Genomic DNA, 19,524 nt, shown 5'->3' with positions numbered 1-19,524 from the left:
CCTAACCCCTTGCAAAAGAATCCAGAGTTTATGTAATTTATTATTGTTGTGAGGACCATTGGGGTTTTTAAATAATAGTTATTGTAGTCTAAGGATATAAAAGGAGCAAGACTTACAGGAAAAGATAATAACATTTATCAGATTAATTGATTCAGACTGAAAAATGGAAAAGCTTTCAAGGGCCTTTCTTCACAAATATTTCCTCTCATACTACTTTTCAAATTAATGTGAAACAAAGAAGAATATTAGGTATTGCAAATCTACAGGATGGGTCTGACCTTGAGTCCCAAGCTCAGGAAAATATTTAGCAAGCCTTTGTGACTCATATCTACAGCTGACAAAATATTCTAAGATATTCAGCAAATCATTTAGTAATACATACCAACGTTATTAAAAGCAGTGTCAAATGGCATTCCAAGCTGGATTTCCCACATAGTGATTGGGGTTTAGGGAGCAGACTATCACCTGCTTCTTTTAAAACACAAGACCTTTGACCTTCAGGGTTACTGAACCCTAAATATCAGCATGATAAAATACCTTGCTGACTGACTGGCAGGAGCGAGGGGTGAAAGGCAAAGAGCTAGAAGCACTGCAGAGCTTCTCTAACTCAACCAAACTCCAGTTTTCAGGTGAGACTGTAGTTACACTCTTCTTACAGACGACTGAGGGGGGATCTTATCAACGCTTATAAATACTTAAAGGGTGGGTGTCAGGAGGATGGGGCCAGGCTCTTTTCAGTGGTGCCCGGAGACAGGACAAGAGGTAATGGGCACAAACTTGGACATAGGAAGTTCCACCTAAACATGAGGAGGAACTTCTTTACTCTGAGGGTGGCAGAGCACTGGACGCGTTCCTGTGCAACCTGCTCTAGGTGACCCTGCTCTGGCAGGGGAGTTGGACTAGATGATCTCCAGAGGTCCCTTCCAACCCCTACCATTCTGTGATTCTCCCTTCCTCTTCTCTCTGATCCTCCATCTTCCTTATCACAACGAGCGTGATTCTCCAAATGCCTGTTAAGTCTTTCTAGGGACACTGCAATGTAGTAATATAATAAAATGACAAAGTGAGAAGTGATGTCTGGGGAATACTACATGGGCAGTTACAAGGACACAATGTTCTTATGCAAATTGAAAGTTAGTGAAGTCAGTGCAGTCAGCACAACTACTCTTTGCCAAAAGTAACACCGGATATGGAGTAGAAACAGTGGGTTTATGTTTCATCTGCAAAACTGGCCACCCTTACCAAGAATCTTCCTAAAACTATGCCAGAATATTAATACAACATTGACATTTAGCAAACAAAAGGGAATGTTCAGAGCTGTCATATCGGTGTGCTAATCCTGTGAATTCTGACTGACTAGAGGTGATTGACTATAGAAACAAAGAAAGCCTTTTTAAGACCCATGTTTGGGAAGCTTATGCCAATAAGTACTTCAGGTCTTCAAAAGCCTGTAAAATGGTACCATGAGCACCACTGGACTCCAGTTTTGAAAACTTCAGTTAAGAAATCTAAATCAGAGAATGACCCATTTTCCACGCAGTTGTGCAACTGGACTGTGGGGGTACAGCTGAGCAGCGAGTACCCTCGGGCACCATCAGCTGCCTTTACCACCTGACTCCCTGGTTCTCACGCAGGGCCGCCTCCTCTCCTCAGGTCACCTCATTGGACTCACGGTGGCCTTCCAGAGAGAGCTGGGTGCTGCTGTTAAAGAGCGTGGTGGAACTGAGCCAAGTATTGTGCATCAAATGAGGTAAATACGCCATGGTGAAGGAACTTTGAGTTTTTAGGCTTTGGCTTTAAGAGATTGAAAACAAGAAAGAAAGGGAAAGGAAAGAAAGGGAAAGGAAAGAAAGGGAAAGGAAAGAAAGGGAAAGGAAAGAAAGGGAAAGGAAAGAAAGGGAAAGGAAAGAAAGGGAAAGGAAAGAAAGGGAAAGGAAAGAAAGGGAAAGGAAAGAAAGGGAAAGGAAAGAAAGGGAAAGGAAAGAAAGGGAAAGGAAAGAAAGGGAAAGGAAAGAAAGGGAAAGGAAAGAAAGGGAAAGGAAAGAAAGGGAAAGGAAAGAAAGGGAAAGGAAAGAAAGGGAAAGGAAAGAAAGGGAAAGGAAAGAAAGGGAAAGGAAAGAAAGGGAAAGGAAAGAAAGGGAAAGGAAAGAAAGGGAAAGGAAAGAAAGGGAAAGGAAAGAAAGGGAAAGGAAAGAAAGGGAAAGGAAAGAAAGGGAAAGGAAAGAAAGGGAAAGGAAAGAAAGGGAAAGGGGAAAGGGGAAAGGGGAAAGGAAAGGCGAAGAAGAGAAAGGCGAAGAAGAGAAAGGCGAAGAAGAGAAAGGCGAAGAAGAGAAAGGCGAAGAAGAGAAAGGCGAAGAAGAGAAAGGCGAAGAAGAGAAAGGCGAAGAAGAGAAAGGCGAAGAAGAGAAAGGCGAAGAAGAGAAAGGCGAAGAAAGAAGAAAAGAAAGAAAAGCACGACAGGAAAGAAAGGAAGAAAGCGAGAAGAGAAGAGGAGAAGGAGAAAGAGGAAAGGAAAGAAAGACGAAAAGTACATCAAAGCAAAGCAGCGTGCGGGGGCGGCGGAGCGCTCTGGCTGTTGGCTTTCCCAGGCGAGCGGGGCTGCGGTGCCGCCCCTGCCGGCCCCCCGTGCCACCTGCCGTTAGCTCGTCACATCAGCCTTGTGCCTAATTATGCCTCGGTCGACTCGGGCGGTCAAGCCCAGCCTCCAGTAGAGCCGCGGGAGGTGACGCCGCGACCTCTCTTCGCTGTTCTCTCGTTGCTGGCGTTTTGCTTTCTCCTCACCCCGATACCGCCCGTCTTTGGTACTTCTACCGCCTGTAAGCTTTCACAGCGCCAATCCCGTGAGTCTTCAACTTCACCGCTTCCTTTTCTCCTGTGGCTGAGAGTCGAGTCTTCCCATTTCTCGCAGACTGCTCATTTGTATTTTTGCCTGGAAAGAGTTTCAAGGCACTTTCAGGGCTGCCCGAGCGCTGCCCATCTCCCTTTTAAGCAAGGCGTAGGAGCCCGCCACCGCCCGGCTGGCCGGGGGTGCGTGTGGGGGAGTTGCGGGTCCCTTCCCCTCAGCTGCCGCTCCGCCACCGCCCCGGGCTCTGCCTGAAGCTGCTGCCGCCTTCCGAGCGCCCACCACGGGAACCGCCGGCCCCCGGCCCACCGGGAACCGTTCTCGGGCGGAACCTTTCTCCCGCGGCGGCTGTTTCCCAGCCGGCGGGGACAGCGGGGAGGGGACGGCCCTGCCGGCGAGGGCGGCGGCTGCTGCCCGGGGAGCCGGCGCCGGCAGCGATGCCGGGGGTAAGCGCTTCCTCTTCTCTCGCAGGTCGCCGGGTAACCCCGGTTCCGTTACCGGAGGGAGACGGGGAATGCGGCTCGGCAGAAACCACTGCCCTGCCCAGCCCAGCCCGGTTTATTCCAGAGGGAATCGGCGGGCCCGTGGGTTGGGATAGGGGAAAGAGGCTTCGCTTTGCCCGGTGTTTCCTTTGTGTTGAACGTTTTAGGCTGTTTTCATATATTAAACTGCCAAGAGAAGTAGTTTGGTTCAGTCAAGCCGTTGACTTGAAGTTTCATTCGGAGAATAGAGCTCTTATGTCATGGGTAGATCCTGGAATAAAATACTGGAATACCAGGTTGGAAGGGACCGCAGGGATCATCATCCAGACTTTCTTGGCAAAAGCTTGGTCTAGACAAGATGGCCCAGCAGCCTGTCCATCTGAATCTTAAATGTGTTGGGGAATTCAGCTCTTCCCTGGGGAGATTATTCCAATGGCTGATTGTTCTAATTGTGAAAAATTTTCCTCTTGTGTCCAATTGGAATCTCCCCAGGAGTAACTTGTACCCATTACCTGTCGCCTATTCCATGTGACTCCTTGTAAAAAGGGAGTCTCCATCTTCTTTGTAGCCACCCTCTAAGTACTGGAGTGTGGTGATAAGGTCTCACCGAAGCCGCCTTTTCTCAAGGCTGAACAAACCCAATGCTTTTAGCTCTTTCTTTCTTGAACAGGAAGAAAATATGAAATTAGATTTTCTTCTGATGAACCCTCCTTGTGTTTGGAGTAAAGACCCAGCTCCCATTCAGCGTTTTCAGGCATATCTGGATAATAGGGGGGCTCAGTTTCCAAGCTGCCATCAGGAAAGGATGTTGAAAAGCAACTGCGTGTGCCTTTGGTTATTCCAATGTGTCTTTTTAAAAGTAAAACAGTGTTGAATGCAGGTGACCAGGTCCTCTGTTTTTCTAGGTATGCTCATTGAAAAAGTGTTTGTAACGTCTAATAAGAGAATATTCAAGACTAGTCGCAATTACTCAGTACTGAAAGGCGCGCAGAAATTTGAACTTTCTCATTTGCGCTCATTTAGTTGTTATGGGTTGCTGATAATTGCTGCCACATTTGCACAGCTTCTACTTCCAGGAAGCAAATTTAAGGGATAAAAGGAAACAATGAGGTCTAAAATGTTGGTAGTGACAGCATCCTGTGGTGAGATGCTTATTTTTATTAATTTTGGTAAGTTACTAATATAATTATTAAAGCTTTCTTGGGGATTCTTTCCCAAATGCTTCACTGGGTGGGGTTGTAAAATAATACAGTCTTTTTCAGAATAAATAAGTTGGACTTCCATCACGTGTTGTTTTTGCATTGTGAACTCAACTTTTCCGGATATAGAGGAATCTTGTTCTCTAGATTTTCGGGTGTTTTGCTCTAGATAGGTTATTGTTCTGAATTTTGAACGTGCTAACATTCGTCAAATGATAGTGTAGCATCTTTGTAGGATACTGTCAGTGAAGGAAGGGAGCGTGGAGAAAATAAATATTACAACAAGAAAACATTTTTCTACTTGAAAAGATGTCCTGGGTGCATTTGCAGAAGAGATCTGTGTGTTTTCCTCAGAAATGCTGATGTCCCTCCATCAGAGGGTAGGGGTTTTTTGGTTTTGTTCTTTTCATTGGGTTTTTCTGGGCTTTGTTTCTTTTTTTTTTTTTTTTTTTTTTTCAGTTAAATGATCTCCAAACTTAGGCCTCTTGTTTCCAAAATAGCTTCCAGCATGTGAACCTGAGAGCTGGCAAGTAGCCTTATGAGCCATAGGGTCTGGCAGGATGCTTATTTGAGGGATTAACGTCTGCGGTCTGCAGTCTTCACAACCACAAACTGAGATGTGTTTCAAAGCCAAACAAAAAATACATCCTTACAAAAACAAAACCAAGAATTAATGTAATGAAACTTGGGGATTTCTAAGTGACGATATTGTAGCCAAGTTCTTTTGCCAAGGTGCAGCCCTTTTATGCTTTAGACATAAGACAATACAGATGATGCAGAGATAAGTTTGTTTTTTTAAAATACTTGCTGAGAAAACCAAAATCTTTTATGTTATATGGTCTGGTAGAGTAGCCAGGTGGCTAGCAGAGGGCCTCCCATGATCATTATGTGTTGCAGAAGTCTGGTTTCCACAAACTTGATTGAATCAACTGATTTTTATGAAAAAAATAACTTCAAGAAATGCATTCCTTTACTTGAAATGAATTAATGTTTTAGTGGGTATGATAAATTTTATCTTGAATTTGACACAAGTGTTTTTCAGCTGCTTGAATAGCCATATCTCCGTTAGCTTCAAAACATCAATCGACTGAGCTTAAATGGAGCTGTGGTAGGCTTACACGCTCATACTTTGTCAGCCTTGTTTATGTCAGTGCGTTGCTGAACTGGGGTGTGACATACAGTGTCTTGATTTTAAAATACTTGGTAAGAATGAATAGAAAATGCTAATAGTGATACATCTGGTTTTAATTTTGGCCTTTTTTAAGGCAGAAGCATTAAGAATTATTTTACTTTTCATTTTACTTAGGGCTCAGAGATGGATTCGTCGGAACGATCAACAATTAGAAGTGAACAGAAATCCAGGTAATTTGTGTTGCAAAGGTTATACAAAACTCTCTCCATGAAAATCTGAAAACACAGCGGAAATCCATAACTGAAAATTGGATATGAGAACAACATCATGCTTGAAAACTTCAAATGATCCCAGAAACTAGTTTCTCCACTGAGTGAGTGCTTCATACTCAGTTAAGCCGTTCGTGAGGAAAAATAATATCCTTGCTGAGAGGAAACAATTTGTGCTGAATGTAGCAGGAAGGCATGGGGATTATCAGCAACATATTCTTTGTAGGCTTTAGCTAGCAACCTTATCTACACGTTTATTAATTGTTTTGTCTGTGGCTGTTTCAAGTTGAACATTATAGTTTTAGCTAGGTAGTTTCAGAAGATTGTGAAATAAGAGATGTTTAAACATCCGTATTACCAGGTTACCAGGAATTAAAAATCGGTAAAGGTAGGTTTGAAAGTCAAGGGAATTCTAAGGTTCTGTATTACTGAAATCCTTGTTTGCATACAGTGATTTAGCTGTGTGCTTTAAATGTGTTTTCACTTTTTTTGCAAAGTAATCACAAAAGCCAGACTTTCTCTACAGTTTCTTGTGCTGGCTCGCGCAGTGAATACTGACATAGAACCAAATACGCCTTTGAGAGTAATCTGTGGTTAGTAACATCTGAATAGTGAACTAGATGAACTCTTGATCTGAACAAGCATGACTGTTCTTTTGTTCATCTATCCTAAAGTAAGAATAAATGAGAATAAAAGATACTACTTTTTACCAGAAAAACAAAAATTTGTTTCTTTGAAATGTTGTCACTTGTCCCTTTGAAATAGTTCTACTTACTTTCTGTCAGACATGTATTAAGTAGATCATTGGACAGTCCTTTGACTACTTTTTTTTCAAAAATTCATTTGAAATGGTGTTTCGCTAGCCCAATGGAGTGAAAATTGGTAATTGTCAATTTGGATCTCAGAGGCATTAGGCCTTAGTGATTTGAAGTTGTTGCCATTTTTTGGCTTAAATTATTTATGTATGAATTATACTTGTCTAAAATGACAAAAAGACTTAAAGTACATTTTCGGTTTGGGGAAGGCTGTGAACTGCTGCTATTCCCTTCTTCTGCATAGAAATGGAGAACTCGGTTCTTTTTGGTTGGTTGGTATTTTCCACAAGCATTAATAGTTCGTATGGACTTCTTGAGTCACCCATGAGATCTTCAGACAAGTTAGAAAATGCACTGTAAAAACCGAAGATTTTTGTTTTCTGTTTTAAAGAAAATTCTTAAAAAGTCTAGTAAGAAAGCAGCCACAGGACCTGCTTCTTGTAATTGGAACCGGGGTAAGTGCTGCAGTAGCACCAGGAATCCCAGCGCTGTGCTCCTGGAGAAGCTGCATTGAGGCTGTAATTGAAGCAGCTGAACAGCTGGAGGTGCTTCATCCAGGAGATGTTGCTGAATTTCGCAAAAAAGTAATCAAAGATAGAGACCTGCTGGTGGTTGCACATGATCTCATCAGGAAAATGTCACCAGTGAGTATGTTTATAACTTACATTGATTTCTAAAGTTATTATATACTTTTGTTATAAACAAAAATTCTTTTCACCTTTCTAAAACTTGATTTTTTTCTGGTAAAAATTGAAATTTTGGTGGTAATCATACAGTAGACTGTACATTTTGGAGCGGCTAAAAAATCCTTGGTTTTTAGCGTAAGTAAGCATTTGTTGTAATTAATGCAAGCCAGAGTCCTGACTATTAAATATTTGCCATAACGTTTCTTGGAACTGAAAGAGGAGTTTATAGCTCTGCTGTCTAAAACTAGAGATACCTTGAAAATACAGGTAGACCTTGACCCTGCTGATAGCCTCGGATCACCCAGACTTCGTCACCCCTGCAGCTCAGGCTTCACTGAAGACAGTCCGTACGTTTCTCAGCCGTTCATCTTAGGTTCCAGAGATTTTCAGATTGTGCTAATAGGTTTGCCAAGTCTTCTAGTGGAAATAATTAGGGCGACATACGTACCGTTGAGTTGTAGGATGCATTGAGTGTTTCGCAACGTGCGGTGAGCTTCTCTACAGGCAAAGTGTAATAACAACCTCTCTCTTTTAAGAGGAGTCTGCGTGTATGGTTAGGCTTTGTAGCAGACTTAATGATTAATACATTTTTCTCAACCGGGAAGAAAAAAAAAAAACACAACACCACCAGAAAACCCCACGACCTCTCCTAAACCCCACCCTTATTCCAGACTCTGAATCCAGGGAATGATAATTTTAGTACACTAACTGATTTTCAAAGCAGGAAAAGCATACTGAGAAAGGTGAAGTTTCCACGTAGTTAGGCCAGTAACCATATTGGGCTTATAAACAGACATTTGTTCTGTGTGTGATACAATTTATTGAATAGGAAGCCTGTATATTTTATAGAATCGTTACGTGTTCCTGTCAGTCTCAGTAGATACTCTGGGCAAAGGCAGCCTGCGCTTTTAGGAAAGCGTTCCTTCCTGTTCGTTTAGAAGTGACGAGTGAGGATTTAACTGTAGCAAAATAGTTTTGTTTTATTGTACCTGTATTACAAGCTTCCTTGAGAAAACCAGGCTAGTATTTTGAGCTACATTAAGTGGAGGCAGGAGCGCCTGAATAATTTGGGATTGGTTTTGATTGTTTTGTACATTCAGAGCTTTATGCTTTGTATACTATGTAAGCCCTCTCTTAAAGAAATGCTGCGGCATTGAGTAGACAAATGATACGGGTTTTCTGTTGGAGGCAGTTATAATGGTGCACATCGTTCTTACGAAATGTTCATCTTTTTCTTTCTTCAGCGTACTGGGGACACGAAGCCCAACTTCTTCCAGGATTGCTTAATGGAGGTGTTTGATAATTTAGAACAGCACATTCAGAATCCTGTTGTTCTGCAGTCAATCCTGAGGCTCATGGAGAGAGGCACGATGGTTCTGACTACAAACTATGATAATTTACTTGAAATATTTGGTCAGCAACAGGGTAAACCTATGGAATCTTTAGACTTGAAAGATAAGGATAAGGTATGACAAGAGCAGTAAAATTTTTAGAGTTGTTAGAGAAGGCAGCTCATAAGCTTCATTGAAAGATGTTTTCCTGTTTAAAGAGTGTCAAGGCTAAAGCTTCTTAATTGGTAAAGCATGTCTATAAGCTAACAGCAGATGCACAGACATTTATTTTACTTGTCTCTTTATTCTGAATAATCTGCTAACAGTTACCGAACAGAATTTCAGTGACGTATTTATTAACCACTTCCCCCCTACTCTCTGGAAAAAACCCACAAACTTATTTGACTTTTGTGAAGTAATTGTTAGAATCACAAATGTGATTTCACCTAGCTGGTTGTTAATTTGCTGGTCACGTCTTTCCTGTCAGCGTTGCTGGAACTTGCTACCTTGTTTAGACCAAAAAGCCAGAGGTATCTTCAGTATCAGCAATCACCTCTGTATTATAATTTAAAGTAAGCTGTGTAATTAGTAATTAAAATTATCTCTTGCTGCAGAAAAGTGCAAAAGAAATTATTTCTACTGTAAGTGGTTTTATAAATTAGGACAGCTGTATATTTTTGCAGAATTTCCGTTATTGTAGTATATTATAGTATAACAAAAGAATGTAACTTGCATGATTTGCTTTAGGTTCTTCAGTGGGCAAGAGGCCATATAAAATATGGAGTTCTTCATATTCACGGCTTATATACGGATCCCTGTGGAATGGTGCTAGATCCCTCGGGATATAAAGATGTTACTCAAGATCCTGAAGTCATGGTTTGTGTGATCTTTAAAATTTTTACTATGTTTTGCCAAACTATTTTATTGTAATCACTGTATACACATTACCTGGGGCCGGGGTTTTGTCAGATCATATAGATGAAATACTTGGGGCCCAGAAGAATGGCAGCATTATTCAGAAAGCCAGCTATGTCGCTAGGGCAGGGTGTGCTCTTGCATAGTGCTTCTTCGTAAATCACAATCAAAACCCTCTGCTGTATCTCATGGTTTTAGAGATCTTTGTATTTATTTCATGAGAGAACATTAGCCCCAAAATACCAGACGCAAGAACGAGGATTCATCACCGTCTGATTGCTTGGATTCATCTTTTAGGGGCTTAAGCTGTTACTAGCTCTGGATCCTGGACTTAATGTCATATCTTAGGTATTTTAAGAAGTCAAATATTTAGTCAAGAATATTAACTTTCCCTATTTACAGATTGACCTAATCGGAGTCTAATATTCTGTCACCATAATCTTTCAATTTAAAGTTTCCTTACTGGAAGTATTTACACGTGTACTTCATTTTGTATGGTAACTTTGATTTTTGAATACAAAATTTTTTGTAGAAACAGTGCTTCTGAAATGTCAGTTTGTGCTGATCCTAAAACATATACTTAATTCAGTTCGATAGTGATGTCTGCTCTGCTTCTCCTTTTAAGTCTGACATATTTTAAAAGTTCTTACCTTGGTCTTTTGACTACTGAAGTAAACGTAGCTCTTCTGTGTTTCTGTTTCTTAACAGGAAGTTCTCCAAAATTTGTATCGAACCAAGTCTTTTTTGTTTTTGGGCTGTGGAGAGACTCTGCGAGATCAGATATTCCAAGCTCTTTTTCTTTATACTCTAAAGAATAAAGTGGATTTAGAACATTATATGTTGGTGCTTAAAGAAAACGAAGACCACTTTTTTAAGCTCCAGGCAGATATGCTGCTTCACGGAATAAAAGTCGTATCCTACGGGGACTGCTTTAAACAATTCCCAGAGTATGTAGAAGATCTGACTGCTCAAATCTGCAAGCAGAGAAGTCCAGGTAATGTATCCGCTTTTAATGTTAATGTAACGTTAATTCTCAATTTGTCTTTTTGTTAGCATTTGTTTAAGAGATTTACTTTGTGTATCTTTTGGCGTGAACTACTCCAGTATATTGAGTATTACATTATATGAAATATGACACGTCAGCAAAAGAGACTAAAAGAACTGAAGGAACTACTTGGTGGGATAAGCTGCTTGAGCCACAGTATGTGATTAAGCATATCAGGGAAATTAAATCAGTACACCCAATAGCGCTTGGCTTAACACATTTAGGGCTAACGGGGAGAAAACCTGAGTGTGAGGATACTGTTTTGTGACAATAAAATAGAAGAGGTTGTGGAATAATACCCCATTTGTGACAGTGAATGGCATTCCGTAGAGGCATTTAATGCTAAAATTGAAAACAACTCAGTACCTTTGCTGACGGTTAACAGTTCTGCATCAACAGGGAGCTAAATTTTTGCTAACTAGGGCCATTCATCTACTTTCCCTCCCCGCTCTCTTCCAGCCTGTTGTCTCTCAACTCATAACATTCCTTAGCTGTAACAATGAAGAGCCTTTAATACAAAACCAGGGAAAAACAACTGTATGTTGAAGGAAAGAAATTTCTTTCGTGTTTTCCAAACAAGGACAGTTCTAGTATGGCTTATCCAGAGAACTGAAACTAGAGTAAGTGACCTTGGGAAGAATACTGTTTCACAGCTCTTTTATTTACAAACTCTCTTTTAAAAGATAGCAGGAATTTGTTAAAAGGGTTGTATGAAAGAAATGAGAAAGGCAGGCCCTGATCCTGATAGGGGACTTCAGCCACCCGGACAATCTGCTGGAAAAGCAGCATAGCAAACTGCAAGCAGTCCAGGAAACTACTGGAGTGCATTGAGGACAACTTCCTAGTACAGGTGATGGAGAGCTTGGCCAGAGAAGACGCACTGCTGGATCTGTTGCTCACTATCAGAGAGGTCAAGACTGGAGGTAGCCTGGGCTGCAGCAGTCGGGCCCTGGTAGAATTTTCAATCTACTGATGAGGTTGCTGAGCCACTATCCATCATATTTGAAAAGTCGTGGCAGACTGGGGAAGTTCCCAGTGACTGGAGAAGCAGAAACGTAACCCCCATTTTTACAAAGGGAAAAAATGAAGACTTGGGGAGCTACAGGCTGGTCAGTCTCACCTCTGTGCCCAGCAAGATCATGGCGCAGATCCCCCTGGAAACTATGCTGAGCCATGTGGAAAACAGAGGTGATGGGTGACAGCCAACATGATTTCATGAACGGCAAATTGTGTGTGACAAATTTGGTGGCCTTCTGCAATGGGGTTACAGCATTGGTGGGTAAGGGAAGGGCGACTGATGTCATCTACCTGGACTTGTGCAAAGCATTTGATACTGTGCCACACAACGTCCTTGTCTCTAAAATGGAGAGACGTGGATTTGACGGGTGGACCACTTGGTGGGTAGGGAACTGACTGGATGGTCGCACTCAAAGAGTTGCAGTCAACAGCTCGATGTCCAGCTGGAGACCAGTAAGCAGTGTCCCTCAGGGGTCTGTATTGGGACCAGTATTATTTAACGTCTTTGATGAGGACATGGACAGTGGGCTCAAGTGCACCCTCAGCAAATTTGTGGATGACACCAAGCTGAGTGGTGCAGTTGATACTCTAGAGGGAAGGGATGCCATCCAGAGGGACCTTGATGGGCTTGAGAGGTGGGCCTGCGTGAACCTCATGAAGTTCAGCCAGGCCAAGTGCAAGATCCTGCACCTGGGTCGGGGCAATCCCAAACATGGATGCATGGGCAGAGAATGGATTGAGAGCAGCCCTGAGGAGGACTTGGGTGTACTGGTGGGTGAAAACCTGAACATGAGCCAGCAATGTGCACTAGCAGCCCAGAAAGCCAGTGTATACTGGGCTGGATCAAAAGAATTGTGGCCAGCAGGTTGAGTGAGGTGATTCTCCCCCTCTACTCTGCTCTCATGAGACCCCACATGGAGTACTGTGTCCAGCTCTGGAGTCCTTGGCACAGGAAAGATGTGGACCTAGTGGAGCAGGTCCAGAGGAGGGCCATGAAGGTGATCCGAGGGCTGGAGCACCTCTGCTATGAAGACAGGCTGAGAGAGTTGGGGTTGTTCAGCCTGGAGAAGAGAAGGCTCTGGGAGACCTTACAGCAGCCTTCTAGTACCTGAAGGGGGCCTACAGGAAGGATGGGGAGGGACTCTTTATCACGAAGTGGAGCGACAGGGTGAGGGGTAATGGTTTTAAACTGAAAGAGGGGAAATCTAGATTAGATATTAGGAAGAAATTCTTTACTGTGAGGGTGGTGAGGCACTGGAACAAGTTGCCCAGAGGAGCTGTGGATGCCCCATCCCTGGAAGTGTTCAAGGCCAGGCTGGATGGGGCTTTGAGCAGCCTGGTCTAGTGGGAGGTGTCCCTGCCCATGGCAGGGGGGCTGGAACTGGATGATCTTCAAGGTCCCTTCCAACCCAAACCATTCTGTGATTCTAGATACAACCTTGCTGTTTTGGGATGTTGCATAAAAGTATAAAAACTTTTCGGTTGCTAACTTGTGCTATTGCTGTCTCTTATGCTTCTCTAGATGCTGATCGAGTGGACAGCACAACACCGTTGGGTACGTGATGTTCTTATTTTCCAAGAAAGTTCCATAATCTGTCAGAGGGATAAAAATGAGTCTCTTATTTACAAAGTAATTAAATTACTATTGTGCAGCACTCTCATTTAGATCTGAGTCTGCTTAACATTCTCTTTTTACCCTCTTATTTTCTTTCCACGTATTAGCAGATAACTGCTGGCTTTCAGCTGTCAATAAAATGACAGAATGGAAAAGCTCCAGAAAATGTGTATTAAAAATTATTATGTTGATCAGAGTATTCTAAGATAGTATTAACATCCATGAGGTTTTGGCTTAAATTTCCAAACATATGTTTGGCTATTTTGAATGCCTTTGTTAAGAAGGTATAGAAGACTGAATCTGAAGCTGATGCGTGTAGTACTGAAGGGGAATTCTTGGCTGAGTGTTGTTCAGGTATCTTTGTGACACTTCTGTGAATAAGCAGAGCAATAATACATTCCAATTTATGGTATAAAATAGCAAACCTTCCCTTTGAAACAACACTTCAGTTTAAAAAGATTACACATCTAAGATATTTGTGCTACTGCTGCAAATGATATCAAAATTGTATAAAAGTATCACTTCATTATTGCTTATAAGGGTCTTTGGCATTGCAGGAGATTTAAAACCCCCACTTTTTCACAACTGAAAGGTACACAAGGTCCAAGATACTTCTTGGCAGGTGTAAAGGCAGAGATTACTTTTGTAATTCCAACTAGGTTTTAAGCTGATCTGTCTTTCAGGTGAGTTCATAAATCCCTTTTTCAGTAAAGTACAATCAGGCATCAGTGGAGAAGAAACTAAAAATACGAGCACAAGTTATTCCAGTTCCACTTAACGTAAAGTTCCTTTACTAACTTATTAGCACCTTCCTTGCAAGTAATTTTAGCACCCATTTACTTGTATTTCGGAATACATAGCAAGTAAAGAAAAAAAAAAAAGAATTGTTCCTTAGCACAGATTTGTATAACACCATCTAGATATTAAGTGATGGATGTCCAGATTTTGAAGGCATTTCCCTTCTGTTCATTTTTACTGTCCAGCTGTGCTGTTTATACTTTCAAGAGTAGCTCACACCAAGATTTTTTTTCCTCTGAATAAAGAATCCAGACTTTTAAAAAAGCTTCTCACCTGTGAAGTCCACAGGCGTTATCACATAAAATCAAGAATTATTTTCTTCAAAAGGCAGCTGTATAATTAGCTGCTTCCTGTTTTACATGTCAGTACCAGAGCTCAGCGTTGGGAAACAGCTCAAGATCACTGAACTGGCGCAGACTTTCAGTAGCATTAGTGTTACAATTCAGAATCCAAACACAAGATCCTCAGTGGACCAGTACTGCGTTTATTTTAATATTTGGTGCTTGTAATAAAAAGTATAGAAAGCACATGTATGTAGCAACATTGAAATATTTCTTTTTTTTTTTTTTTTCTCCATTCCTCTTCCTCTGCAGGAACTTCATGTGTGGACTGTGCTAAAAGGAAGTTAGGAGAAAATGGCACTGACTCCCCTAAGAGAACCAAGCAGTCAGACAATGGTATACCCACTATTTAATGAAAAAAACCCAAAACCAACGACAAAAAAAAACAACCCAGAAGCTTCTTAACAGTAGGTGGAAGGTTTTGAGCTGAGCATTTCCAAGGCTTTAAGTGGAAGAAAAATTGTGCACCTTAGCCTTTTCTCTTCTAGAGCTGTAAATGTGTAATGTATGTAAAGCTTGAGAGTTGTACTAGTCACCTCCAAGCACTTCCACCCTACTGAAACTGTATCTGCAGGGTCATTTAGAAGCAGGCGCAACTTTTCTCTGCCTCTGCATCGAGCCACTTGGACCGAGCTTCTTACCAAGGTGAGGCCACAACAGAGGTAATGTTTGAATCTGTCAGAAATGACTCTTGGCAGACCTACGACTGTCTGGTAGTTGCCTTCGAAAGCAAGGCGTTTCTATTATTTTCTTATCAGCTGAACTGCGGTTGGGCTGCTGGAGGTTGAACTCTTCAGGGGTCTGTCAGCACAAGGCTGCTTGCAAGCTGTTAGGAACAGGAATTGTTGTTGCACGTTTATATAACCCGCATAGGATAACCTGCCTATTTTACACTTTTAGCATGAGGATTTGTTTTCATTTGTCAGCCTGTTAAGGCATGAGATCACGTGGGGAGAAAAGGATGTAACACTAATGTATCAGCAAGGATATACCATATGTACGTGGGGGCTTAGTGACTTCTTTGTAGCTTATTTCTATGGAAATGTTTTAAATATTGTTGTTTAAATCAGAGTATGCTGCCAGTTATCTCAGAAAGCAGATAATGGATACTCTTAGTGCAGCAGAATTAAAACCAGTTAGTATCTAATTATGTATCTGCAGACAATTTCTAGTGTCTGACTTCATTTGAACTACTCAAATGATTGAGCTTAAGCACTGCATTAACTGGTTTTTTTTTTTCTGAGGTGCTGTTACTTCACCTACCACTGAGTTGTCTCAGCACTAAAATGACGTAATTCCCAGTCCAGTCGATAACACTGGTAATCCGCAGTTTTCCTGTCAGCTGCCTCTCACTTCAGTGGCTGCAGGAGAGCATCTTCAGGACCATTCTTTGTTCTGATACTGGCACATTTGTATCTGGCAGATCCTGGAGGGTTGCTTCAGTCAGGTTTCTCTGCTTATGCTTTGATTTGTTAGGCCTTCTGAGGTCACGTCATGCTGTAATGAGGTTTTACAGGGAGTGGAAGTGATGGGTCCATCAGCTGACCTTTCTGTCTGAGTTGTGGTACCTCAGCTCTTTACTTCCACGTCACAAAACCTTTCCTGACTAACAACTGCTGAGATGGGTTGAGTTTTTGTGGTGTGGAAGTCTTTTGTCCCAGTTCTGAAGTAGGTAAAGATCTGGAGACTTTGCCTAGAAAAGCAATCTTAAACAATGCATGCGTACTCGCTCTTGTTTCTTCTCCCCTAGAAGGAAACACCCAGTCATCTTTAATGACTGACAGTCTGGAAACCATACTTGGGCTTTAGTAACTGATAAAACTGCTAAGGACCTCAAATATCAGCTCTCAAGGTTTCAGCTGTGTGTTTTAAAAGATAAAAAAAATCAAAACCAAACCCAGCCTGAACACAGACCATACCTACCCTCTCCCTTTCAGAGACCATATTTATGCATACGTCACTCTTGAAAATTAAGTCTTTTAACATCATGTATAGCATTATCTCTAAGACTCTAACCCCTAAAATTTGCTTCTTTAGTCAGCATGAATGGGCTGTTTTGAAAAGTGATCAGTCATGCTATTTTGGATGCTAATGAATCAGCTTAGAACACTTAAATTGTTGCCTCGAGCTGCAGCAAAATTAATCAGCTATTTCATCACCCTGATTACTGCAATTATTTAAGCCAACTCTAAAAGCATGTAACTCCTTATCTTGTGCCTGAAGTCAGACCTACATTAGGAAATTGCATCCCCTCCCTTTGGTAAGGGTCAACCGAGCATTGGCGATTCTTTCGTTTTGTAGACAGACACTGCTGAACTGCAACTTCAGCCTCCCCTGACTCAAATGCCATTTATTTCTATCCTGAAAAGCAGACGAGTTAAGTAAGGGATTATTTTAATTTCTAATGTACACAATAAGAAGGTAGAAATGCCTGGCTTTGGTTTTGCATCTGTCCCCACCCCGAAATCAAAGAATATATTTTAGCCATCTTAGGGATGGGACCGTCTTGCAGCTTCCTCAGGGTTTAAAGTACCGTCAAAAAGGACAGAACCTGAAACTTGTCTGTTCTATTTATCTGTTAAGTGAAGAAGTAACTCGTTTAAGGCCCTGTTCAAATTATTACCCGAGTACTGTGAAAGAATTAACCACACAAATTGACATGTTAAATGATGTTTGCAGATTCTACTGTAGATGGCTTTTTCTACTTCATTCATTTTTTTAAAACGGGAGTAAGATATTTACTGAAAACAAACTTGTTGACCATTTATTATCCTGTTTTGCTCAAGCTGTGTAATTAAGTTGATGGGACATCTCTGATGATGGCATGCACTCTTTTAATAAAATATTTAAAACCAAATAGACCATTCTTCTATAGTAGCTAAAATATGTAGCTTTTACCATTCTTCTGACTGTTCGATTCTTTACTGTATTTTTTTATTTCAACCAACTGTTCCTAGCAAGTGGTTGAAAAAACCAAAACAAACCAAAACAAGACCTCTGTATTTGCAATACACAGGCTGCTCTTCTGTTTATCCTTCACACTCTCTAAGTATTTCCACATCTGCCAATGGATTATGAATTAATAGACTGATGCTAATTCATGACTTACAACCAGAGTAAATAATTTTATTAAATAAAGCGGGGCAGCAACATGTTTGATAAACATCTGTCTTACAGTATAAGCAGACACAATTATGTTGTTGAAGTGTTTGTACGTCATGCCTTCTTATACAGTAACCCAACATGTCCAGGCATCATCAGTTGTGTGCAACAAGCACAGTATTAGCAACACAAGGTAGATGTGGATGAAAGGAAAGAAAATCTAATCATTATGAACAACCATAAACCAAATAAAGCTCTTCAGTATACACCAAGGTGAAACGTAAGCCAGGTGAAGCGATTCAAGCCCTCCCAGTCTTCTGTAACCAACTCTGTTAACTTTGCTGCTTAGATGAAGCACGGCCATTAAAGTAAATGACTTTCCTGAGACAGCTACGTAACAATCTCAACTGCAAACAAAGACACTGTTTTCTACGGCTGCTACCTGTTGTGTTCTTACCACCTTTCTGTGGGGTAAAATACCTCAAAGGTGAATTTTTTTCCAGGTTACATCACACCTATAGAGATAGACCATGAGCTTTTGTAAATTTAACTAATATTTTCATAAGGTTGCAGTGTAAGATGGAAGTCTTACTGGGTGTCACAAGAGTTACATAAGATAATGGGCAGACTCTAATCTCTTGTTTTAAAACCCAGGAAATAATCTCATCTGAAGGCAAACACATGCAGCTGCAACACAAAAGAGAGGGACTGTAAAGGTCTTGACCAGTGGTAGCACTCATTTTAGCAGTGCACTAGCGATATGGCTAAACACATTACTTTACCTTTCCTAAGAAAAGCAAGAGGCTTATTCTTTGTAATAGTGTGCTTATGTGAACTTGTAATGCTTTATCTTAAGGCAAAAAGCTCCCAAAACATTTGAAGAGAAAGCTTTGCATACCTGAATGTACACGCTTCAGTCACAACCGCTGGTCATCTCTTACTTGTTAACAAAGCTGTATCAACGAATAACAGTTACTTCCTTCAGTATTTTAGAAAACTGCTTTGTTTGAAAGGTAAACGTTTCTCTATCAACCTCTAACAGCCACATTCAAACTCAGAATTTGTAACAGTCAGCTTTATACCCAGTTCTTGCTGTCGTCACCTGGCCCCAAAATCATCCATGCTTTATTCTGAAGCCGAACTGCGTTTGTGCTTCTCTGTTCTTTCCTGCTCATCAATGTCTGGATACTGAGTAAGATCCAAAGTCAGAACTCGACTGAACATCATGTCATCGTGCTGAGAAGAGGAAGGAGCATACAATTTCAAACATTTCTGTTACTTGAAATAAGTGTTTCATAAATGACTATGAGGTACAATAATGAGCTTGAGTTACCAAACTGATCTTTTCATCAAGCTAGTACCCGCACTTATTTCTGAACACAAAAGTAATTCAAATCCAGCAACACAACTATGTACATGATTCACCCTCATAATACTTAAGGTGTAAATCAGTACCTCAACAAAACCCAGTGTGTATTATTTAACAAAATTCGGTAATTAATTGTTACCTCTGGACACACTCCAATCAATGCGTCTGCTCTGCAATAAAGCTCTTCCTTTAGAGAAATAACTATCATTTGAAACCGCTCATGTGCCTGTTCTCTAATGAAACTTGATACCTTTGGAAAGAAGCCAAATATTTCAGCGAGTTAGTTCTGGCAGACTTAAACCATGCTATAGTTAGGGAATGAGGAGGAAAGACCTGAACTACATTAGCTGCAGAATTCAGTTATGAAATAAGCAGGACAAAATGAGAAATAAAACCCTCTTAAGACATACTTTACATGTTCTTAAGACAACCCCCTCAGATTTGCTGCTTTTAGAAAAATGTGTAAGAAAATAATCGTTCACTCCAATGAATAATGTTTATATAAAAAGGCCAGTACCAATGAAAAATGTTTTACTTAATGTAACTGCAAAGGAAGGTGGAAATTC

At 41.1% G+C, this 19,524-nt stretch overlaps 1 protein-coding gene across 2 annotated transcripts; it reads left to right on the top strand.

Annotated features, from left to right (window-relative positions):
• The first annotated feature begins 2,709 nt into the window (after window positions 1–2,709).
• On the top strand, window positions 2,710–17,367 carry FAM118A (family with sequence similarity 118 member A). 2 transcript variants are annotated; one of them, XM_074590515.1, is made up of 8 exons: window positions 2,710–2,840; window positions 5,830–5,885; window positions 7,131–7,383; window positions 8,670–8,891; window positions 9,504–9,632; window positions 10,380–10,665; window positions 13,256–13,288; window positions 14,740–17,367. In XM_074590515.1, the coding sequence occupies exons 2-8, from the start codon at window positions 5,839–5,841 to the stop codon at window positions 14,838–14,840; spliced, it is 1,071 nt and encodes a 356-aa protein (XP_074446616.1). In that variant the 5' UTR covers window positions 2,710–2,840; window positions 5,830–5,838; the 3' UTR covers window positions 14,841–17,367. The 2 variants fall into 2 exon arrangements, with proteins under 2 accessions (XP_074446616.1, XP_074446606.1); XM_074590505.1 differs by lacking the exon at window positions 2,710–2,840 and adding an exon at window positions 3,196–3,288.
• Window positions 17,368–19,524: the final 2,157 nt, after the last annotated feature.

Source organism: Larus michahellis, chromosome 1 (genome assembly GCF_964199755.1).
Source record: "Larus michahellis chromosome 1, bLarMic1.1, whole genome shotgun sequence".
Classification (NCBI taxonomy): domain Eukaryota; kingdom Metazoa; phylum Chordata; class Aves; order Charadriiformes; family Laridae; genus Larus; species Larus michahellis.
The sequence above is the reverse complement of the archived record's forward strand: the minus strand, read 5'-3'. Positions and strand labels throughout refer to the sequence as shown.

What these genes read in the sequence shown, in the direction of transcription:
- FAM118A (XM_074590505.1), top strand. An exon ending in AGAAGTGAACAGAAATCCAG is followed by an intron (nt 5,886 to 7,130) that starts GTAATTTGTGTT and finishes TCTGTTTTAAAG; the next exon opens with AAAATTCTTAAAAAGTCTAG. An exon ending in GGACAGCACAACACCGTTGG is followed by an intron (nt 13,289 to 14,739) that starts GTACGTGATGTT and finishes CTTCCTCTGCAG; the next exon opens with GAACTTCATGTGTGGACTGT.